General features: G+C 40.1%; 1 protein-coding gene across 1 annotated transcript in view; it reads right to left on the reverse strand.

Annotated features, from left to right (window-relative positions):
- The window catches only part of cacna1ba (calcium channel, voltage-dependent, N type, alpha 1B subunit, a), a 112,250-nt gene that overhangs the window by 86,291 nt on the left and 447 nt on the right, over nt 1-25,512 (reverse strand). Inside the window, exons 2-3 of the mRNA XM_068310129.1 lie at nt 23,555-23,660; nt 21,453-21,592 (exon numbers count right to left, since the gene is read on the reverse strand). Of these exons, the coding sequence (XP_068166230.1) occupies nt 21,453-21,592; nt 23,555-23,660 (246 nt within the window). The remainder of the gene's footprint in view (nt 1-21,452; nt 21,593-23,554; nt 23,661-25,512) is intronic.

A 25,512-nucleotide genomic window follows, 5' to 3' on the forward strand; every position in this document is an offset into this window, starting at 1 on the left:
TTCACTACAGCCATTTCCATCCTTTTTGCAAAGTCAACTACCATCTGTCCTTCTGCGTTCCTCTCCTGGATACCAAACCTGCCCATCACCTCCTCATCACCTCTGTTTCCTGCACCAACATGTCCATTGAAGTCTGCAACAATGACAACTCTCTCACTTCTAGGCATGCTCTGCATCAATTCATCAAAGTCCAACCAGAATTTCTCCTTCTCCTCCAGCCCACATCCTGCCTGTGGAGCATACCCACTAACAACACTGAACGTCACACCTTCTATTTCTAGCTTCAGACTCATCACTCTATCTGACACTCTTTTTACCTCCAGGACATTCCTAACAAACTCCTCCTTCAAGATAACTCCTACTCCATTTCTCTTCCCATCTACACCATGATAGAACAATTTGAACCCTGCTCCTAAACTTCTAGCCTTGCTACCTTTCCACCTGGTCTCCTGGACACACAGTATGTCTACCTTCCTCCTCTGCATCATGTCAACCGACTCTCTACCTTTTCCTGTCATAGTTCCAACATTCATTGTCCCTACTCTCAGTCCTATACTCTTAGTGTTCCTACGATCTTCCTACGATCACACTTTCTTCCTCTCTTTCTTCGACGTAACATTTCATAAATCCCATGCATATATATTATTTAATCCAAACAAATGAATAACACACTGTATGTCCATTGAAATGTTCTTTTTTCATATTGCAATGCATCATAACATGCATCATAACAAGTATTATAACAACAAAAACAGTTGTCATTAATTTTAGGGATGAACTAAAAGAATGAACCAAAAGTACCCGTACAGTTTTCACAGGTATGTAAAAACTGTACATACCTGTGTATGCATTCCACAAGATGGAAACTGCTACATTGCACATGTCAGCTATTAGTTCTTGCATGACGCCCTTCAGTCACTTTAGATTCATGCTTAGACATGAGCATACACTTTTTAACATTTGAATATTGCATAAAGTGAGCGACACGGTGGCGCAGTGGGTAGTGCTGTTGCCGCACAGCAAGGTGGTTCTGGGTTCGCGTCCTGCTCTGTGCTGAGTTTACATGTTCTCCCTGTTTCTACGTGGCTTCTCTCCGGGTTCTCCCACCTCCAAAAAAACATGCGCTTCAGGTTAATTGGCCGGTCCCCTACTGACCGTAGGCAGGGGTAAGTGTATGCATTTTTCGTTGTCTGCGTCTCTGTGTAGCTCTGCGGTGCACTGGCATCGCACCCAGAGTTTCCCCCGCCTCATACCCTAAGCCAGCTGGGAAAGGCTCCAGGTCCCCGCGACCCACCACAGCGGATAAACCGATAGAAAATGGATGGATGGATATTGCATAAATTGAAATGGCAGGTCTTTGCCAACATGCCGATTTAAAGCAAAGAAAAGAGATTTAAAGGTCCCATATTGTGCTTTCTTTAATTAATGTCATTCAGCTATCACATGTCAAACTACACTGGATTTGTAAAGTCTTGCCCCAAACTGCTCCATGGTCCTTAATATCTCAAATCTACTTTTGCTCGAGACGCCTCGTTTAAATAGGCTGGCCATTATATGTTAATGAGCTCCCTCTGTAAACGCCTGCCACACACCCCCTAGATGTGGTTCATATGGGCCACCGTCCACATGAACTCAGCGCTAGTCTAGAGGTTTTAACCTTTCAGTAACTTCATTGTGGAAACACGAGATCAGCTTATCGAATTGAGAGCAACCGGTAAACATCACAGATAATTTGTGGGGTAAAGCACAGTGTTTTCCAATGGAAAAGAAATAAGTGGAGGGCACAACCTTTGATTACGGCTAGAGGATAATTAAAGTTGTGTTTCCCGACAATCATCATGGATAATGAGAGATCGCTGGCTAACAAGACAGAGGAGCTAAGCTAATGCAGTCTGATGTGCTTCGGTGAAACATGGGATGATACCAGAGAGGTAAGATGAAATGTGGAGGTTTTTCTTGTATTCGTGAAGGGTTGGGCGTTGTCCCTACATTACCTCCGTCCGTTAACTCTGCGTCACAGTGAGAAGGAGGACATATGGAACCTAGGACACTAAAAATTGTACATACCTTTGTATACATTTTTATTCTCTTATCTCTTCTCTATTTATTACAATTTCTTTTTGTTTCTCCATTGCCAAATTCTCCTTATTCTGATTCATTCTGGAGCACTACAACTATAACGAAACGCAATTTCCCCCCTGGGATCAATAAAGTATGTATCAAAACAGCACTTTACTCATAGTCATAAGCAACTGTAAATATTATAAAAACTTGCCGTGTGTGTGATCAAAGTTGAGCTAACTCTTTAGCCTCTTTAGCCAAATACAACCTCACTTTACTTATGGTCATAAGCAACTGTAAATAATATAAAATACTATAAAAATGTGTGATGTCTGTGTGTGTGTGTGTGTGTGTGTGTGTGTGTGTGTGTGTGTGTGTGTGTGTGTGTGTGTGTGTGTGTGTGTGTGTGTGTGTGTGTGTGTGTGTGTGTGTGTGTGTGTGTGTTTTCACCATGACACTGAGAATACAGGTAGAGGGCCACACAAAGGCAGGCTACACATACATAGACCAAAGCGAGCTAAATTTTAGCCAAATACTAGCTGACTTCAACAGTTGTAAGGAACTTTCTGTGACTAGCTCTCGGCCAGATCATTGCCACACACTGCTACATTAGCCTGAACATGAAATTCACCTCACGGATGACCACGCCCTTATCAGGAGGAGACAGGGGTGTTCTCGCAGACAGGGCTTAGGATATGTCAATCACTCAGTCAATCACTCTTGTTATGGGTGCTGTTTTGAACATTCTTCTTTTTATGGAGTCTAGCACAATTTTCCATTTTTTTGATTAATAGCAGAAGTGTTTGCTTTCCAGATTGTAGGAGCTTGTAGGATTAGGGAGGACCACTATGTATATGTACAGATCTGAAAAAACGTGTTTTCATAATAGGACCCTTTTAAAAGGCAATCATCCATTTCCAGATCACGACCAAACTAGTTTGAGAAGGACAGTGCCGTGAGTATTTTGTGTACATACTAAGGCGTATTTTACTGGTCTTATTTTTAACTTCTCCTTTCAAAGTCTGGAAAATACAGCATTTACAAATGTAACATAATTGAAGAAGAAAAATTAACTGCAATTAAGCACATGGCTTGTCATAGAATGTGAAAGTGAATATTCCGGTCAATATTCTGTGAAGTACCATCAGCTAAGAAGCAAACACAAAGTTCATAACCTAGACAATTGCTTCCCAGAGACAATATTCTTTTAGTTGCCACTACAGTCAGTATGTGTTTTGTCAGATCTTGTCATATAGGAATATGCTGTATATACACATGTGTTCAATTTCACCAAATCACATCTTGCAGTAAATGCTCTGCTGTAAGGATTCCTTTATTATTTGTAAACCATATATGTTTGAATGTTGCTAAACAGCAAATCATTGTGTTTAATGTCACTTCAACATTGTTAAGAATATTACTGATATTTTCAGAATGATCAGTGAATAGGTTGGAAAGCAAAAACACAAATAAAGGGTAGGTCATATTTCTGAGGAAAGCGTACAGTAAATGGAAGTTTTGTGACAGAATAGTATTAGTAAAATGAGCAACTCAACATATGCTTTTTAAGATGCTTCATAAACTACATTTATTGTGGAAAGGTTGTTCAAAATGCCACTGTGACTTCTTTCAGATAGGTTAGTCGCTAATAAGTAACAAGATACACCTAAAATATCAAAAGATGTGCAAGTAAGTTAAAAAATGCAACTAAGGCAGACACTGTGTTTATAACACAAACTAACCTACATAACTGTGTTTGTCTAATTTGTATAATTTCTGCTTTGGCAAAGTAATTGTTGGTTCAACACTGCAATGATCAACAATCAGATGTTGTCATTATTTTTCCTATGGGTGGCAGTAATAAACCTTTTTCCTACCCTTCCAAGCATAGTTGATAGTTGCTCATAATTGTCATAGTTTTTTCATGACAATCCAAAACACAGAAGGCAACAGTGTACCGCTAGCATTAGTAAGCACTGCTGTAACACAGGCTCATTGTCAACAGAACCACAGCTGGAGATAGATAGCAGACTGATGATGTTGTTAAAAGCATTGTGCACCTGACAGAAAGGCAGGGAAGCAAACGATAAGATGGTAGGAGGACAGAGAATATGTCTAGGAGAGAAACAGAGACAGAGAGAGAGAGAGAGAGAGAGAGAGAGAGAGAGAGAGAGAGAGAGAGAGAGAGAGAGAGAGAGCGAGAGAGAGAGAGAGAGAGAGAGAGAGAGAGAGAGAGAGAGAGGAGGAATGGGAGACAAATGTGTGGTGAAGTGAAGCTGCAGCAGAGCTGACTGGAGGTGTCACCATAGAAACAAAGGAGGCTCCACTTATCCCATTAGAGATAAATAGCCAGGGGACCAATTCTGTCTCAGACAGAATAGACTTTGTGTTTCTTTACATGCGCATATTCCAATCTACGCATACACGATACAATAAGGACACTGATTAGGATTTATGAAAATAATTCAAACCTTGACAGAGCTTTATCGTGGTGTGACTAGTAATTATGTTGAAAACTGTGCAGTGACAACTTCTTATCTACAAAAGCTTGGGAAATTATCTGGACGATTATTACAGGGCACCATATTAAAAGTCAGCACACCTAGTTTCTACAATAATAATTGCATTACCGTCTAATTATAATCAGTTGAGCTAACGAAAATTACTTAGCATAATTCATAGACTTGTTGCTTCATATTTAAAGAGATGAATGAAACAGGGATATTTCCATCACTGCCTTTCAACATTTGATGTTATACTATTGCTCCTCAATGTGCATGGCGAGTGCACTGTGAGTGAGAATTAATATTCAGCTAAAATTTGACTGCCAGCCTTTTCATGAAAAGATCAAAATTAACAATATGTTTTACAGTTACCACTGCATTCTGATTTCCCAAAGCAATGGCTTGTTGATTCAAGTTCTCAACTGTCGATACAAGTTGCAGATGTTCTAATCAAGTTGTACTTTTGAGTACAATTACTCGTGAGTATGAGTAAAGTGCTATATTGATACATGCTTTATTGATCCCAAGGGGGGAATCGGTTCTTGTTATAGCTGTACTGCTCCAGAAAAAAACTAGTAAATAAGGAGAATTTGATAAGGAAGCACTAAAAACAAATTGTAACAAATAGAGAATAGATAAGAGAATAAAAATGTATACACAGGTATGTACAGTTTCTAATGGCCTAACCTCTATTCATATGTAGCCACAGCTACAGTATGTATGTAGCCACAGCTATGTATGTAGCTGTGGCTAAAATCACCATGTATGAATGAGGGGAATCAACTACAGGGGCAACACACTCCTCAGCCTCCCTGGGAAAGTTTACTCCAAGGTGCTGGAAAGGAGGGTCCGGCCGATTGTCGAACCTCAGATTGAGGAGGAACAATGTGGGTTCCGTCCTGGTCCTGGAACAACGGACCAGCTTTTTACTGTCACAGGGATCCTAGAGGGGGCTTGGGAGTATGCCCATCCAGTCTACATGTGTTTTGTAGACTTGGAGAAGGCATACGATCGGGTCCCCAGGGATATACTGTGGGAAGTACTGCGGGAGTATGGGGTGAGAGGGCCTCTCCTCAGGGCCATCCAATCCCTGTACGCCCAAAGTGAGAGCTGCGTTCGGGTTCCCTGCTGTAAGTCGGACTTGTTCTGAGTAGCTGTTGGCCTTCGCCAGGGCTGCGCTTTATCACCAGTTCTGTTCGTGATTTTCATGGACAGGATATCGAGGCGTAGTCGTGGTGAGGAGGGGTTACAGTTTGGTGGCCAGATGATTGTGTCGCTGCTTTTTGCAGATGATGTGGTCCTGTTTGCGTCATCAGCCTGTGACCTGCAGCACTCACTGGTCCGGTTTGCAGTCGAGTGTGAAGCGGCGGGGATGAGGATTAGCACCTCCAAATCTGAGGCCATGGTCCTCAGCAGGAAACCGGTGGACTGCCTTCTCCGAGTGGGGGATGAGGTCCTTCCACAAGTAAAGGAGTTTAAGTATCTTGGGGTCCTGTTCACGAGTGAGGGAACAATGGAGCGTGAGATTGGACGGAGAATGGGGGCAGCAGGAGCGGTATTGCAGTCGGTTTACCGCACTGTTGTCACAAAGAGGGAGCTAAGCCGAGAGGCAAAGCTCTCCATCTACCGTTCAATCTTCGTTCCTACCCTCACCTATGGTCATGAGCGATGGGTCATGACCGAAAGAACGAGATCGCGGATACAAGCGGCTGAAATGGGCTTTCTCAGGCGGATAGCTCTTGTCTCCCTTAGAGATAAGGTGAGAAACACTGCTGTTCGCGAGGGGCTCAGAGTAGAGCCGCTGCTCCTTTGCGTGGAAAGGAGTCAGTTGAGGTAGTTTGAGAATCTGGTGCGGATGCCTCCAGGACGCCTACCTAGGGAGGTGTTTCTGGCACGTCCAGCTGGGAAGAGACCTCGGGGCAGACCCAGGACCAGGTGGAGGGATTATATGTCAACACTGGCCTGGGAACGCCTTGGGATCCCCCAGTCAGAGCTGGTGGATGTGGCCGGGGAAAGGGAAGTTTGGGGCTCCCTGCTGAAGCTGCTGCCCCCACGACCTGATTACGGATAAGCGGTGGAAGATGGATGGATGGATGGATGGATGGATGGATGGATAGACTGTGTTAGCTGAGCTCCCTGGCCTGCTTAGCCACAAACCTCTCATTATCCGTCACGATTGTCGGGAAACACAGCTTTAATTACCTCCTGTCTGTATTCATCTGTTGTCTTCACCACTGATTTCTATCTCATTTGCAAACACTGTGTGTTTTGTACACAAATCCTCCATAATGACCGGCCGGTCTCGGTTTGATCAGCCATCTCGTGTTTACACAACGGGCCATGAGTCACGTTCAGCTGACTGAAAAAGTAGTGCCATGCTTATCGCAGACAAATGAACAGTTATGTCATGAAAAATAAGTGAAATGCGTAGTAATGAAGTTATTTAAAGTTTAAAAGTCCTTGACTACCACTGAGTGCAAGTGGACGGTAGCGCACACGCGTTTCACGTGGCGTGTCAAACGAAGAGTCTGGACTGGAAGTGATTTATTCAATATTCAATCAAAGATATCGAGGAGCACTGATCAGTTTGGGACAAGACATATCAAATACAGTGTAGTTGGACATTTGGCAGCTGAATGACACGAATTAAAAAAGAAGAATATGGGACCTTTAAAAAAAACAGCAAAGAATGTACAGCAGTGGCTGCTAGCATCAGTTGCACCCGCCATCTCCCCACATTGAAGGACCCTTTCAACACTCACATCTTTCTCTTCCTGTTGAATTCTCCTTGTTTTGTACCTGATTGCACCTTTATCCATGTGTAACTCAACATAATGACAACTTAGTTCTTTTTCTCTTTTAAATTAAAAAGATAAATGAGAAAAAAATTATAGAGTTGTGATGAGTATGACAATTCTTGTTCATGCATACTTTGTTGCATCCGTTGTATTCATTAATGCACTTCATGTTCTGAGTTCATAAAAAACCTTTCTGTGTATAAAGAAGTCCTACATTCTTTTAAGTTATATTATAAACTCTGGGTTCAGTTTGACGGTTGGGTCTGCTTGAATATCCTCTGCTTGAATATTTTGCTTCTCAGTTTTTGGGTTTATTTGGAATTCATTAAAAATCACTGCATAGTGCAGCTGAAAAATTCATATGCAAGATGGCATGTTGCATCACATTGATCCAAATATACCCTTATCTATGTCTGTTGTTACTTCAAGCCTTTCAAAGGAAATCAATATCTGCAGACACGCAAGCCTGCATGCTGCGCGCTGAAGAACGCACTGATGTGTGTTTTCTCTGCAGCCAAGCTCAAAGCATTTTCCCTGTGTGATTATCATCCGCTTCTCACTTTACCTGCAGCTGGCTGGAGCCTGCTTTAATGGAGCTGCTACATGGGGTCTGTGCAGGATGATGCCAGATGACTGTGGGATGTTTTTATCTACAGGAGTAGTGAGGCAGTTATCTAATCTAGTCTATCTATATTCTGCTTGTGTCACTGAATCAAAAGCTAGTAAACTGTGTGTGTATGCATGTTTTCCTGAACACCCATAACTACTGAGTCAGTGAAACTTTTATGTTACGCAAATAACAAACTTGTGATTTACATATTTGATAAAATGGCAAATAAATAAGCTGTGTATTAAATATCTGCATGTCCAAACAAATGGGTTTTATGTATGATAGTATTAGTGAGTAAGGTTAAATTTCAGACTACATTTTAGCACTTTTTCAAACCAGGCATATGTCGTTATTATCTGCATATACAAAAAAAAATTCCATGGTAAGAGTGTACAAACATGTGATGTGTATCAAGAAATTGTTAAAACACACAACCACACCAAAACACACACGGATGAAAATAATGCATCTTTGATGCAGGTATTTAATTCCAAACTTGTATATCAGCTATTATTATTAATAAATACCTAACTATCACTTTTGATTCCAAAATCACAGTTAAAGATGACACAATTATCAGAATAGTATATTTGTTTATATCCTTCACTTTCCAAAATGCCAGAAAAATCATGGAAAGGTGATGAAAATACTGTGGCTACAGAAATAAGGCCTTTTTAATCATGTTTTCATCTCGACTTTTGTAAGAATTACATAGTTTTTAGTTTGCAATCACGAACTAAGAACTATTTTAAAATAGTTTTAAAAATAAAAATGTTAACAAAAATACTACTAATGATAAAATTACTTAACTGTTTTATGTACAGTCATAAATTATATTTTGTTTAGAACTGTATTCATTCCTATAGAATGAAATGTGCCAAATTTTGACACTTTGCTGTTTGGGGGTTTTTTCCTTTCAGGATATGAACTCATCAAAGAATCTTTGTTTCTTCCTCTAATCAGGACAAAAAAAAGAAAATATATTCTCAGTATTCTGCCAAGCTGTTTCTATAATGCAGGTGTAATACAGTGAGACTGAACCATCTCCGTGATGGACAGAAAATATAAATCAATGCCTTGAGTAGAGTCAGAGTTTGGGGCCAAAGCCAGTGCTCATGTAATGGAAATTAGCTGAACATAATGACAGACTACGTTCAATAAACTACACTCATCACTGTTTGGCATCTAGAGAAAGAGATAACATGGCAGAATGGGGCAAAATAACTAATTCTGCAAAGAGCCTGTTCAGGACAACAGTTTGGATGTGGCCTTCAGCCAGACAAGCTGAATGACTGGGCTTCAGAATGCGCTCTGGCTTCCCACGCAGATAAAAGTTTAAGTAAGGCACCATGCAGAGGCAGCCGGCAGCAGAACGGAGACAGCGGCGCCTTGCTGCTTGCATGGTCTCAATCCTGCCTGACAACCAGGTTTCAGATCAGCGAGCTCCTCAAGGAAACAGCTGCTAGTCATGGTGATGATGGAATAGGATGCCTCAAACACTCCCAAGCCATCGATTGTCCGTTTCGGATGCATCAATCTCAAAAACGCACATCAGAACAGAAACTGTCTGTCTGTTTATGGCTCACTTGCCGTCCTCCTTCCAGAGTCATCACTTCTCACTAATGAGGGAACACAAACGTGAGACGTGTGCTCTGACAAAGGACAGAGTTGCAGTGTGATTGCTAATGTTTGTTTATCTGCATGATTTTATGCAAGATGTCTTGGCCAGCTGTCAATGGAATTTGATACGATTATGTGGAGGTGTGGATCTTGGGTCATTTGAGATTTGATCAAATTTCACGGTGGATTTGGGTATGGACGCAGATTCTAGATTATCTTTTTTTTTTTTTTTCTTTGTTCACCATTACAAGACAGGCCTCTTCTGAACTCTTCCTTGGACAAAATTATTCCACTGTCATAGGTAGATGGAAAAATATATATTTGTTGGCAATATATGTCTATGTATGCTTATACTGCCATGGCACTATCACAAATGTAGCTCAGACAATGAAGATTTGGTGTCATTCAAACTTCATGTATCTGCAAAAAGACATAAGACATACGGTTCTATCCTGATGAAAAGTACATCTGGATCATGATAATTCATAAACTAGTAGCTTACATATGTATTCAAAACACTGGGTCCAATCATGCAGAAGTACTTTCAAGTTTACAACAGTCAAACTAGAAAATATTACACGAGCCAACGATTTAAAATCTAAGTACAAAGACTAACAGATGGTCAGGGCGGCATGCACCCGTCAGTGAACCCTCCACTAGTTTGTTGGTTCTTCTGTGGCCCCTGACGTTTGTTTCACAAAGCAGGGCTAACAAACCCTGAGTCACATCTGTGACTCTGGGTTGACTCGCCCTGACAGTCAAAGTGCAGATTTTAATGCATGCATACGCCGACTTTGAATACATATTCCAAAGAAAGAGCAGCATCTCAAACAGACAATCAATCAATGGAATAAAACCTGCTCCCAACCAGGTTAGTTCCTGAGTCTGTTACTGCTCTAACAACTTCAGAGGTTCAGTTACCTCGCTTTGTGAAACACGCTAAGGTTACTCTTCTTGCTCTAAGTTAATTTATCTCTGTTTGTGAAAATGAAAATTCTGGCTGGTGTACCCCGCTGGTGTACCCCGCTTCTCATGTGGAGCCAGCTGGGATAAGCTTCATCGTAACTTGTGGCGCTTATTTTGGATAAAGATGAGATGTAGAGGAGATAATTATGATCGACTCGTCTACAATATTAATGAACGAATGAACAAATGAATGACAGTACAGTAATTATTTTGGCTCATTAAACTTGCTTTTTTTTTCTCTTTTTAATAAGTGTGACTACCCTGAGGGTCTTTTTTCGTCTTATGATTGCTTCACTGATTATATATCCCATTTCAGTTATCAGTACCACTGATTTGAATGACAGGAAAGAAAGGATTTAAATAAATTCATGGATGTGCTTTTGTTAGAGAAATAAAAATATCCATTAGATTAATCACTGGTTCTGCAATATTCTGTCAGGTTTTCATATCACAGTCATTTATCTTACTTAAGCTAACAACAATCTACTTTGAGCATCTCTTCATTTATTCATTTTTTTATCATGCCGGAATAAAACGAGATCGTAGATACAAGCGGCCAAAATGGGTTTTCTCAGATGGGTAGCTGCTGTCTGTCTTAGAGATAGGATGAGAAACACTGCTATTCATGACAAATGTATGAGCCAAAAAATAAAGATGGATGGATGGAATCTTTATTTACATTATTTACATGATTGATATTAACGTTTTTTTCTTTTCGTCAAAAAAGTAAATAAAACATAAATCTCATCCCCAGGCTTCGTCTGAGGAATTACCTTATCTGCCAAAGTCCTTAGAAGGGTTTTGTAATACTAACATTGAAGGTTTTGCATAGGCATGGTCGACAAAAACACAATTTCCCACATGTATTAAGATAAGTGCTTGTGAGTAACACCACTGGGTACATTCTGTGGGTCAGTAGAGTTTAAGATGTGAACTTAATGCCAGAAGATATTTAAGGGGCTTCTGCAACAAAGCTTGTGGTTCACGGAATGAATGGGAAATTAAGTTGAATTCAGTCTCAGTGTTGAAAGGCAGTCAGCACTGGAGTTTACAGTGAAATCTTCTGACACTTTTGTTGGGTTACCTTATGAATATTGTGTGTAACATCCACATTCTTGAAAATTGTGACAAGTAAGCAAATTTAATGGTCCCTTACTGATATTTACTCACTCTATTGTGAAGTCACTCAGCTTTTCTTTCTATTTAAGAGGTGTGAAAAGAACAGAACATTTTAGGAAATATGATGTGAGAATATTTTCGCCTTTGGTAAACAGAAGCTTCTTTTAAGAGAAGTTTCAACATGGTCTGGCTGAAGACAAAAGACAGAGAATACCAAGTTCAAGCAGCTACAAGTGGTAACAAAGACATCTGCATGTACTGTATATAAGGGTCAAAAACATGATCAATACAAGATGGGCAAGCAATGTCAAAAAAGGTTGAGGTTGAGGCAGTCAATGAAACAGAAAAAGAAAAACTCAAGAAAAATCCGAAATGTCCAAAAGTAATTGCAAAGTAATCAGCAGGGGAAAACACACAGTCTAAATAAGCAGTGAGACGAGAATGCAAGGGTGATAAATAAATTATATATAATCACAAAGGAGTAAAGTAAGTAGTAAAAATTATTATTTTACTAATAATATCGCCATGCCATTATCAAAATTCAGGGAGGGGTGCTAACACTTTTTCAACATGCAGGCTATTTATAAAATGACCAAGTCAAAAAGATCTAGCAACTCCAAAAATGCAAAACATATATTTATCTTTAAATATGTTGAGATTGTACAGTATATACAATGTACGTTGATACAAGCACGGACCCATATTGTACAACCCTACGCAGCACAATTAACTATGTTCATTTTTGTCATGTGCTTCTTTAAAAGATCTTATGGTCTCAGAGAAGTGTAGCTAAAGGGACTGGCTCATTTCTGGCACTGGTAAAAAATGCTAAAACACTGATTTATTTACAGTCAGCTGGACAAATATCAGTGAAAAGATTTGTACCTTAAAGAGAGCCGACAAGTTTATGACTCAAAAGCTGATGTTTTAAGTGATAAAAGATGGTTTTTCCTTTTCACCATTCACATGCTTAAAACTGGACATTTTAATGCACTTTATCTTTTTTTTTTTTTTTTTTTTTAATTTTATATACTGGTTTGATCCCCGAAGGGAAATTAAGAAGCACACTCTAGCTACTGATTACAAACGCATGCATACATATATGTGAGTACAGGCCCCTGTATCACACACACACACAAAGGGGCCTGTAGGCATGCAGGGGAGGTAGAGTGGCAGGCAGCTCCTTCTTGGTGCGCCTCAAATGAGCAATTTGTAAAGGGGACGGCACCTTGCTCAAGGGTGCCTCGGCAGTGCTCCGGAGATGAGCTGACACCTCCCACTGTTAGCTCACCTCCGGGTATTTTTTGGGGGGGCGGGAGCGGGAATCGAACCGCCGATCTTAAATCATAGGACGACCCGCTCTACCGCCCGCTTTACCACTGAGCCACTGCCGCCCCTGTAGTAGAATGCTCCTTTAGGTAAAGTACGCAGTATTCATACTGTGCACAAAGTTTATCAAAGACAATAAAATGTTCTCTCTAACTTGACTCATTCATCCACAGTGAAACCTAATAAATTATTTATTAATCTGCTCTAGCCTTTCTCTTCAGAGGGAGGCTGATAGGAGAGGAACTCGTTTTACAAACGCTCCAGTCTAGCATTTTACAGAGATATGAGGTAGACCGTGCATTAGCCCGATCCATTATGACCAAGTCTGTAGTAGAATAGTCTGCTCCATATCTGTCTGGAGCCCACAATGATTGGCTGGTTGCTTCAGACAACCTAATGCAAGTAAAAAGAAGACATAAATGAAGACCAAAATTGTTACCAACACTGGATGCAAACAATTGTCTGTCACTTATAATGTAAATGTAAATGTGAATGTAAATGTATATTCTTTATTAATCCCCGTAGGACAATTACTCGTACCCTCTAGATCACACTGTTAGTTTTAGGCTCATGCATACATAGTGTGTACAGGCCCGTAAGACATGCAGTGAGGGAGGTGGAGTGGCGGGCAGATTCTTGTTGTTGCGCCCTAATGAACAACTTCTAAAGGGGATGGCGCCTTGCTCAGGGGCGCCTCGGCAGTAACTGCATTGGTGAAAAGAAATAAGTCAAAACTAGGTTTTCAACTGAATTTTTTTTTTTTTGAAACTCAAGAAAAACTTGTGTGTTTTATATAAATATTTGTACTTCTGGTGAGTATTATCAAACACAAGGGATCATAGAAATACAAATATTTATATCAAAGACAAGTTTGTCCTTATGTAAAACAGGCTCCATACCTTCTAGTTGAGCTAAAGAAAAGACCCGATCACTATTTAAGGCAGTGGTTCTTAGCCTGGGTTTGATCGAACCCTAGGGGCTCCATGAGGAAGTCAAGACAAAACACCCGACACCATGTTTTGTCTTGGCACGATGTGATTTTGTCTTGACACAGTGATTCATGTATGTGTCGGGTGTTTTTGCCAAACATCCACGAATCACTGTGTACGTTTGACACATCGTGTCGATTCGTGAAATTAATGCACAATTCATTAAATACAACAGTAAAACATATACAGTATTTTCCGCACCTTTAATTTTCTCAATTTCTTATAATCCAATGTACCTTATAAATGAAAAAAGTTTTAAAATAGACCATTCATTGAAGATGAGTTCTCACTTGTGTTTTATAATCCAGTGTGCTTTATAATCCAGTGTATGTATGAAATAAAAAAATAAATAAAATAGGCCATTCATTGAAGGTGCGCCTTATAATCCAGTGCGCCTTATAGTGCGGAAAATACTGTTCTTATGTCTTAAATTTTTTTAAAAATGTTTTAAAAATTTACTAAAGAAGGGTTCGGTGAGTTAAAGCGCTTTGAAATGTCTTCAGATATGATTAAGCGCTATATAGGGGGCGGCAGTGGGCGGCAGTGGCTCAGTGGTAAAGCGGGCGGTAGAGCGGGTCGTCCTATGATTTCAAGATCGGCGGTTCGATTCCCGCTCCCGCCCAAAAAAAATACCCGGAGGTGAGCTGACAGTGGGAGGTGTCAGCTCACCTCTGGAGCACTGCTGAGGCACCCTTCAGCAAGGTGCCGTCCCCTTTACAAATTGCTCATTTAAGGTGCACCAAGAAGGAGCTGCCTGCCACTCTACCTCCCCTGCATGCCTACAGGCCCCCCTGTGTGTGTGTGTGAACAGGGGCCTGTACTCACTGATATATGTGTATGCATGCGTTTGAATCAGTAGCTAGAGTGTGCGTTCTTAATTTCCCTTCGGGGATCAAAACAGTATATAAAATAAAAGTTGATTGATATATTGATTCAAAGAAAACTGTGTCTCCCTTGCATTTTTTTTTAACTTTCACTGAGATCCAGATATCCTGTGTTTTCTCTTATATTTTCCTGCATCTCACTGTGTATCTACACTGGGTATCCAGCACAGCACTATCTCACACCATAACTACTATTGGCACTGTGAGTTTTCTGAACACAGAGAGCCAATAGTCCCTGGTGCTTCTTCAGTGGGAGGTGTGGATGCTACAAGAGCCATGATCATCTGTTGATCATAAGGCATTTATGCAGAAAAAAAAGGCATTCATCAGCGTCCTATCAATACGCCTGTTGCTAAGGTTCTGCCACCTCACAACACATCTTAGACTGCTGGAAAGAAAACAGACGGGGTTTACAGGAAGATAACTTAACTATGCATTCCTCTCAGGAGATAAACATTTGGGAAATGTAAGTACAAATACTAATAAATCATAAGATAATGTGTCTCCTCTCTTTTTATCGATGGTGCAAACTTGTAACCATTTACACACATATAAATTTAGACAACATCACCAGCAAAGAGTTGAGAGAGGTTAGAGGTGGTAAGAAAATTATTTGGAGGGTAGCATATAACTGCCATAATTGTCACATACAAACTACACAATTGCAATTACGCATCGATAAAATTATTGGTTGTAGATGTAATATCTGTCTTCACTCAAAAAATACAGCCAAGATGACAGACTGTAAATCACACCGACAACAAGGAGAACATATTGAGAAATTGAATGTAACAAAAATTTCAACCATACTAAAAAATTATCAAAATAGTTTTTCCGTAACATTGTAATACAAAAAAAACCCATGTCCTGTTGTTGTTGCAAAGTTATGTAGGATCAAATGTAAACTATGTAAAAACATTTTTTAAAAAGCCCGAAACTTCAACATTCTAGTGTGAAACAGAGAAATTTCAGTCAACCTCATTCAGCTTTTATTTGTATAGCGCTTAATCACATCATCAGACATTTCAAAGCGCTTTAACAGACAGAGAAACCCAACAGAACCCAACACAGCATAGGCTGTGAAAAAAACGCCCTCATTGAGAAATAAACTTTAGTAAAAATTTCCATTAAAAGTTGTTCTTAACTTGGAAACAAAGTCTGTATAGAATTTTTCCTGATATATAATCTTTCAAGAAAAAAATGTGTTATTTGTATATGATCATCTCTTTCTTAAACCTTTTATTACAGTCATAAGTACGGGTAACAGCCTCTCTGTGCGCCAAGAGACCCGTTCAATGATGGCAGCCATCATCAGATGGAGCACTTCCTTCCTCCAGCACGTCCTTCCTGATGAAGCCCCAAAGTAAAAGTATATCTTTAATCCAATTGAATACCACAAACTCTTGCTTAAAAAGCAGCAAAACTTGGAAGATGACACAATCAATGGCTAAAAACAAACCGCTATCGCCTAGAACCAGAATACTAACAGAATACTCCATTTAACTTGCTCTTATATGATGTTAAAAGGCATTTTGAATGACTTTAAGATGCGTTAATTACATTTACGTGAAAATACTCGTAAACAAATGCAATTTTTAAAATGTGACCACCTCAACCTTATTTGACTCTGTGTAAAAATGCACGATGAATTATGCATCCTTCAAACGCATGCATATTATTTATAATGTGAGGCTTCACTCACATCAAAAAAAAAATACTCCATTCCTCTGAGCAGAGCTGTGTTAAGCTCAATGAGGAGGGAAGGCTGTACTGTAGAGCCTCTGCAGACATCCAACAACTGCTGCTGAGATCCAGTGAACTATAAAAAGGATTGAGGCAAATCTATTCCCTCTGTGCTCTGCTCAATACAATATTGATCCGGGGGAAGCAGGTGGAGGCTGAAATATGCTCTTATTAGCGATTCTCTACGTCTTATTAGAACATGGTGGAGGCTGGAGCTGGCCTACTGGACTTTCATTCAGACATCTATCACATGATCTGATTAGGGGCTTGTGAAAGCTGCCTCAGACTCGTGTGCGGATAGAAACACTTGTGAAATGTGCACGAGGATCAATTGATGGCATGTTTAAAATGGTCATAGTATTTCAGAATGAGATTACCACAGAACTGGTGAGACACTACTGAGATGTACCGTGCAGTTAGCAGAATTACTTAGAACGTAATTAATAGGTTTTGCTTTTATACAGGTAGGGTGATAAGTCAGAAACAATCCATCAGATTTTGGAATCAGACTTTTTTAAAAAGATTCTTCACTATTGTGGTTCAGGGGTAATTACAAGATTTTTGCTTCTAATTTCATGGACGATGACTACTAATGGTGTAGCAGCTCATCATTTTAATCTGTCAAGATGTACACTTGAAGCTGTCAGCTATTTGACACCAGAACCTGATGAACATGTCAATCAGCAGTTTCTTTATTCTCACTTTCACCAATGATCCAGTGGAACTCAGCAAGCGTTCCACTACTTCTATGTATTATTTACGACAGAGACAGGCCTCGCTTCATTTTGATTAGAGGCGGAACAGTCGCGCAGTGGGTAGCCCTGTTGTCTCACAGCAGGAGGGTTCCAGGTTTGATTTCTGTCTGTCCGTAGTCTGTATGTTCTCCCAGTCTCTGCGTTGGTTTCTCTGGTATTGCCCCATTTCCAAAAAACACTTTGATTGTGAATTGATCTCTTCAAATTGGCTGTAGATGTCAGTGTGTGTGCGTGATGTTTGTTTGCCTTTTGATGTGGTCCCGCAATAAGCTGACAACGTGTCGAGAGTGTTCCCCACCTCTTTCTGGTGGCCAGCAGAAACATTCATACAGTGATGGTGACAGGGACCACCTACTCTTCAGTAACTGGAACCATTCTCACCATTATTCACACACCAGTGGAACAGCCACTGGGAGCACTTTAGGGTTCAGTGTCTTTCCCAAGTATATTTTGACATGCAAGGCTGGGAGTCAAACCACCAACCATTTTTGAGAAGTTGGAGCAATCAAATCATTATTGTCATCAGATCTAAGAGGATAAACAGGCCTTTGAAAAGTAATATCATCTATGATAAATGATGTAATTTAATGCTGGTGTTCATCCCTTTTATGTGGTATATTTATTTACGTTCGGTTGAGTGAGGAACCAATCAAAAACTTCTCTTCTGCTCCATTATTTACCATAATTACCTCAAAAAATGCATGTGCCATTAAAAAAAAAAAAAAAGATGGTGTAGTGTATGGATTAAGAGTTGTATCTGTTCTATGTGCATCTCTAGTAACTGATCAAATATCAATACGTTGAAAATAAAACTACTGTCAGCAGGGCTGACGCTATAGAACCTATAAAGGACAACTGTATTTTTCATACTTAAATTTGAATTCCTATTGATTATTCCGTCCTGACCAATCAGACAAGTCATTAAACTAGAACAGCAGCCTGTTTCAAATTGAACCATGACTGTCACTATTTCTCCCTGGATACTCTCCTCTTGTTACTATGCCATGACTGTTATTCTCTCTTTCAGAGCATAAATAATATCTGAATTCCCAGCAAAGGTTACCACCCTTTCTAAGGATTTATGAAAGGCTTTCTGAGAAACACTGTTCTACATTTACTGAAGTCAGACAAGGCTAGAGCAAGTGCTTCTAGCAGCCGGTAAATGCACTGTATCCTCACCAGTCAGAGAGAGGCTGGTAAGGACAGCCAGACATCTCAGAGCTAAAGAACATATTTCTCAAAGGGGCTGGGGGGGGGGAGAAGGTCTGTCGCGATCATCACATTTTTACATGACAATTACAGCATTTTCTGTACTATAAGGCGCACTGGACTATAAGGCGCACCCTCAGAATGGCCTATTTTAAAACTTTTTCATATATAATTTGTTCTGGATTATAAGGTGCATCTGATTATAAGGCGCACCTTTAATGAATGGTCTATTCTAAAATGGTTTTCATATACAAGGCGCACTGGATTATAAGGCGCATGGTCGGTTTTTGAGAAAATTAAAGGTTTTTAGGTGCGTTTTACACTTTGGAAAATACTGTTTGCCAAAATAAACCAACAGCAGTTTTGATTGTATTTTTACTGTATTAGATGCTCACTGAAAAAATAAGCACCTTATTGGTGGGGCTAAAGTGTAATTTAATTCTGCACTCAGTAGAATAAGAACAAACAGATTATATCATTAATGAGTGCCACAAAACATCTAACAGCAGAAAACAGTGACAGAAACATGAAGAATGGAATGTTTAACATTTTTGTTAGTTCACATAATCCTGAGTAATGAAATGACTCCAACACATGGTAACAGAATTTGCTGTTGAAAGTGAAAGTCTGATCTCAGTTAACTATGGTTTCTAGAGGGACTTTTACAGTTTAACTTGTCGTGCTGATGCAGAGGATTAAGACCCACATTCTTTTCACTGAACAGGAAACTCAAAGCGCTCAAACACTCACATTACAAGCAGATTACTGAGCCGAATGATATTTTGAAATCCCGTCCGAATAAGCTGAATGCAGTAACGTAAACTCACTGAGTCACGGCTAATGACTAATTGATATTGGTTTCTACGCAGCACATCCTGCAGGAAATGGACATCATCATGGATAAGTGATTTGTTGGCATGCGTGTGCATGCATGTTTAAGTGTGCCCAGCTGCATGCGTGTGTGTGTGTGTGTGTGTGTGTGTGTGTGTGTGTGTGTGTGTGTGTGTGTGTGTGTGTGTCTGTGTGTGTGTGCATGCACTTTAGAAGAATGATCCAGTATCCAGTGGCTCAACCCGTCAGTGTAGCCTGGCACAGATAAGATGTCCAGACCGCAGCTCTAATGGTCTCTACCGCCCCCACCCCACCCCCATCCCCAACTCAAACTGGCCAGTGTGGACCGCTCCCATCCACACACACACTGGAGGAGGATACTCTGCCTGACAACCTGTTAATAACCCCCCCCCCCCCCTTACAACCAGCATCACATTGGATTCTGCATACAAGCAAACACACTTTCACTCACACCACACAGAAGACTCAAACATGCTGGAGTAGTAGTCTGTAATATACACTTACACTTTATAATTTAATAAACAGTTTATAATCAACTTGATCTTTTAATCATGCCATAGAAAAATATTGTAAGAATTATTTTTAAAAATTGCTATTGTTATTGTTGTTGTTATTGTTGTTGTTGTTACTGTCGTCATTGTTACTGACATCATTGAAGAAATTTGTGAAAATGAATGAAAGATTTTTTTGTTTTGATGGATTAATGGAAGTAGTTTTTTTATTTTAATTAAAATAAATGGAAACTAATATTCGCTTAAAAAAAAAAAAAAAGAGGAAACACAAAAATGGTTTAACATTAAGGCTCACACACACATTATATTATAACATTATGTTATATACAGTATCTGCTGTACTCTTGCGATACCAAACTCCTTCTGATGGATGACATTATTATATTTTCCGGCGAATGTCTCGCCTCTACCAGAAACAAGTCTGTGTGAGGATGAGAATTCTGGGAATTGGTGAAGGCTCTGCTTATTGCAGTGATGTTTCCTGACAGAAAATCCAGCACGGGGCATGAGCCCCTCTCTGTATCATTATGTAACAGGGGCTTGATCCCATCCAACAATCGTGCTCTGGGAGTTTCTGCAGCGTAATGGCGTCGTCTATCACCACCTTCACCCCCCCACCCCCCACCCCAGACTCCACTGCTCTCCACCTCTCTGCACCAATGGCTCAATTCCCATACTAGCAATGCACTCCCTTGTTAACTGTGCACTACCGAGGGATCCCCTGTTTACTCCACAGATAATAACATTTTAAAAAAACAGCTCACATATTCTATATTCTCGAGGTCATTTCCACAAAATAAAATAAAAACTAAAAAGTACTATCACTCCTAAATCCATGACAACCACTTCCACGTTACTTAGTGCTGGGATGAAGTTGTACAGCTGGCAGATTGAATTTGTTCAGTACAAATAATGGCTATGTGATGATATACAATAAAACTTTTATTACTTTTATCATGTTGAAATGTTTGGAGCCAAGTGTGAAGCGGCAAGAATGAGGATCAACATTCCCTGTTGAAGCTGCTGCCCCCCCCGCGACCCGACTACGGATGAAGATGGATGGATGAAATGTTTGCACACTTTCTTCTCGTTCTTCTCTTGGAAGGAACATACCATCACCAGAGCGTGTGGTTTTAGTTTCCAACTGTCAAAATTGACTAATGAAGGCTTTTAGAAGCATCAGTAAGAATTCACTTAGCAGTGGTCACCTGACGCAGACTCCATTTGAAACAAGCCATTTGATTGGCTGAAACAAGCTTAGACCCATCACTGTTGTTACTCCTTGGAAACACTTGTCTTTGTATATGTGTGAAAGCCCCCTGGTAATAGTTTGTTTATTCAGATTAGAATAAAAACAGTGTGCTATCTGGTATTACTCGCATCTATCGATCATTAGTGATACAAGACACACAACAGCAGACCCCCCCCCCTATTATTTTCTGCTGTCCATCAGCTCCTGTCAGTTAGCAGCTGTATAAGCCATTAGGTTAGTGCTACTCACCCCGTTAGGACCACCACAAAGTCCATTACATTCCAGCCATTACGCAGGTAGGAGCCTTTGTGAAAAGCAAAGCCCAGGGCGATAATCTTGATGCCAGCCTCAAAACAAAATATTCCAATAAAGTAGGGTTCCGTGTCGTCCTGTTATGAGAAAAGCAGAGCAGAGTAAGGAGGATTCACGAAATGACGGTTGTCTTCAGTCTGTAAGATTCAATGTCCCATGATCATCAATGCCCCCATGCTGTCATGGCTCTCTAACAGCTAACTCTAAGATAAAAAAAAACTCCGCTGACAACGCTCTCCTCCATTTGTGTCTGGGAGGTTTAATGTGACTTCTATACAACTGATCAGTACAATCCAATAATTAAAAGATTTTGAGACTTTCTTTTCGAGATCTGACTTCTGTTTGGATATTAGGGGCTGGGCTTTGAATCCTAAATTATTTTGCATTGAATGAAGTATGAAGCTTTGACCTGAGCTGGCTTTGAATGGATGATCTAATTGTTCACTCTACTATTATTCTCTAATCACATGTGATTTTCTCATCACATCTTCACTGAACAAAGTTAGATGACAGACTGGAGTGGATTTCAGTGGCCAGTATGATGAAAGTACATAGCAAGAAAAATTAAATAACCACTTACCAGTCAGCATCCCCCAACCCCTGATCATATTTACTGCAGTACATATGATCAATAGTAACTTAAAATTGGATGATTGGATGTCAGATATACACTAATTTGTAACTTATCAATAAAAGTGGAGCTAATGAAAGTAACCCTTCTGTTTCGTGTCTGGCCTCAGAGTGAAACAGTATGCCCACCTTCATTCTCACTAAAGGATCAAATCTGTTGGCGTTAGTGACAAGAATTATGCTATAAATTTGTGATTTTTCTGGTGTAAATTTACCATTTTGTTCTCCTTCTTTTCCCCACAATATCCCCCCACCCCCTGGCCAAAAACACGTCCGATATTAAGGTGAAAACATTTACAGTTTGGGCTGTCGCTCTGACACAAAAAGTCACACGAAAAAGCACCAGTTCTGAGAACTTGACATTCTTTGCAGATGATATTAAACGATGAACTGACTAATGGAGGGAATAACTGGTTTATTAATTAATTATTAGCTGCAGCCAAATACACACCGCTCCCTGACAAGAGGTTGAATAATAATTAGGTCAAGCATGAAAAGCTGCCTAACTAAGCCTGTTTATTTATGCCTTTATATTTTTTATTATTCTTGATGGGTTATTTACTATTCTTTCTATTTGGTGTTGGTACTACTTTCTATGTGCTGGGGCTACTTTCTATGTGCTTTTTCTATGTTTTTTGTGTACTCACTGTGCCGTGTGCAATGGAGAAATTAATTTCCCTGACGGAACCTCCTTAAGGGATCAATAAAGTTCTACTCTGTTAACCTAGCTAAAATGCGCTGACATAACAATACATCCCAATATGAACTGGTAACCTCCATGCATGAGCCTGTCCCAGGATGACTTTAGCTCATCTCAGGGAGCAAATAATTGGAGTGGGCAGCGGCACAGCTTTGTGCCTCAGAGACTAACATTTCATTGTTAAACAGCCCTGCTCCTGGTACCAGCAGCTCTTTGATTGGAAAGAAAGAAGGGGTTCTCAGCATTCGCCTCTGCAAAAGGGAAGAGTTAACAATAGAGTGGGTGTGGGGGGGGGCAGTGGTAACCTGAGGTAAGTGAGGACTGAACGTCTGGCTGCAGGGTTCTGCTTAGCTGACAATGCAAAAACTGATGCCAGGAGAAAAAATATATTCTGTGTATGTTCATGTAAGTGATTCTGAACTGTTTAAATCTCTGAACATGTAGAGGGGGGGGGGGGAGATGGATTGGACCGAGCAGACCATAAGTAAAAGCCTGCTGCTGAAAATAACTGGACCACAAAGTTTCCTAGGGCTGATTCTCAAACTGGGGACAATTCTGTAATTCACTCAGACAAACCTCAATGACACCCCCAAAACACTTGTCTCAGCTGAGTCTCAGAGTGTGATGACAACACTAGTGGCTGCAGGGTTGCTGTGTGACACACGCAGAGCTGCACAGTAGGAATCAAAGCTGTCGTGGGGCTACTTACCAAACGCTCTGACATCGGGGTTTTGTCTAAGGCTGGTAGGTGTTGCTCCAAGGCCAGCACAATGCAGTTTGCTATAATGGTGGCCAGGATCATGTATTCAAATGGAGTGAGAATGTTAAGGAACTCCTGAGGACGGCAAACGACACACACAAACACAAACCACACAATAAAGAAAAAAAGTGTAAAAATGTAATCACCAAGAAACCACAACTGGGAATGACATTTCTACATTTGTTGGTGGTGATTTTTGGTATATTTTTCTAACAAATGTCTAAAACAAATGATCCATATTGAAAGTTTAAATATCATGGATCCACCTGGATCCAATTTAATGGGTGTTTGTCTGAAACATACCCTCATTCTTCCATTTGGTTTTCTGAGGGCACATTCTCCTCATAGAAACAAGTCCACCAACTAGTCGATTAGTGTTGTTGAATTTAGATTTGTTATCATATTATATTATATTTGTTATTAGATATAATTACATTCTTATTATATGTGTTTTCCTATAAGATAAAATTACCACCAGTCAGTCACAGGGCTCCTTCATCAATATGCAGCATTTCTGATATTTTTTTGGGGGTGAGAGAATCATTTCTGGCTGTAAAAAAAAAAAATGTTCATAGATGTAAACAGAATTGTTGACATCCAGTTTGGCAAAGAAAGAGGAAGCTGCTTCAGAGGTCCACCGCCTGCTTGGTTTGCATCAAGATAAAGGTCTTAGTAATGCACTGCATCATCAGTGCATATTGTTATAATGCACGAATGTTTGCTCTGCTCTGAACAGCCAGTAGGTTATGTAAAGCAGAGCCTGGAACAAAATCACCCTTAATATACGAGGTGTTGTAGCGACAATATTTACCCACAAACGCCCCAAATCTGCACCATTGAGAAATTATTTTGTTGCTGATTCAATTAATGAAAGTCAACAGGTGGCTTCTCGCATTACATCATTAAGTTCAGTCTAAATCAATAAAAAAAAAAAAATGCACCAGCTGCTAATTCAGACGTGCACCCTACTGGGTTTTATTGCTGCAGCTTGTTTGTTTGCTGTCACACCCATGCAGATCTGCTAAGCCTTGTTTTCAAAGGCCAGCCTGTGTGTGTGTGTGTGTGTGTGTGTGTGTGTGTGTGTGTGTGTGTGTGTGTGTGTGTGTGTGTGTGTGTGTGTGTGTGTGTGTGTGTGTGTGTTGTGTGTGTGTGTGTGTGTGTGTGTGTGTGTGCTGGGAGTTCAGCACCCTGGACAGCACCGTCTACAGAGAAGTATAGACATGATCTGACAATAAGGCAGTAAGGTTTTGCTGTGTGTTCAAACCCAATTAATACAGTCAGCATTGGGTCAGAAAGCATGACGTCTGATCCGACTAAGGCTTTACTGTCCACAACAGGGACAAAACAGATTTGAAACCAGATTCCTACAAGCAAATTCAAAACTAAATACAAGAAAAAATAAAATAAAATATATAGATTTTTTCTTTTGATTTTTTTTCTTTCTTTTTTTTTACAGAAAACACAAAACACTACGCATGTGATGCGTTGATGTAGGTCTGCCTCTTGGCAGTGATTCAAGCTGCTGCTTGAAATATGGTGGAGAAGGAATGACGCCGAACTAGGCTGGAAATTGGCTCCCTTTTTTGAGCAAAACAAAAAACAAAATAAACAAAAAAAAAACCCAGAAATGTATCTGTTCTGTTATCAGACCTGGCAGAAAATCTATTTTACAGTATCTCTACTGACAGACTTAAGGTTTTAACCATCGCCCTTCCCTCTCCGGCTGTGGAGACAACAGGAGGATCAACTGTGGAAGTTACATATTACATTTATATAAACGCATATTTGTAGAAGGTATACACGCCGAATTAAAATGTTAACCCTTTTCATTACATTTAAGGTCGTGTTTCCCCCCTATATTCAGGTATATTCTAGCCGGTAAGCCAGGAACCTTAAATGGACACATT

This window comes from Antennarius striatus, chromosome 3 (genome assembly GCF_040054535.1).
Source record: "Antennarius striatus isolate MH-2024 chromosome 3, ASM4005453v1, whole genome shotgun sequence".
NCBI classification, from domain to species: domain Eukaryota; kingdom Metazoa; phylum Chordata; class Actinopteri; order Lophiiformes; family Antennariidae; genus Antennarius; species Antennarius striatus.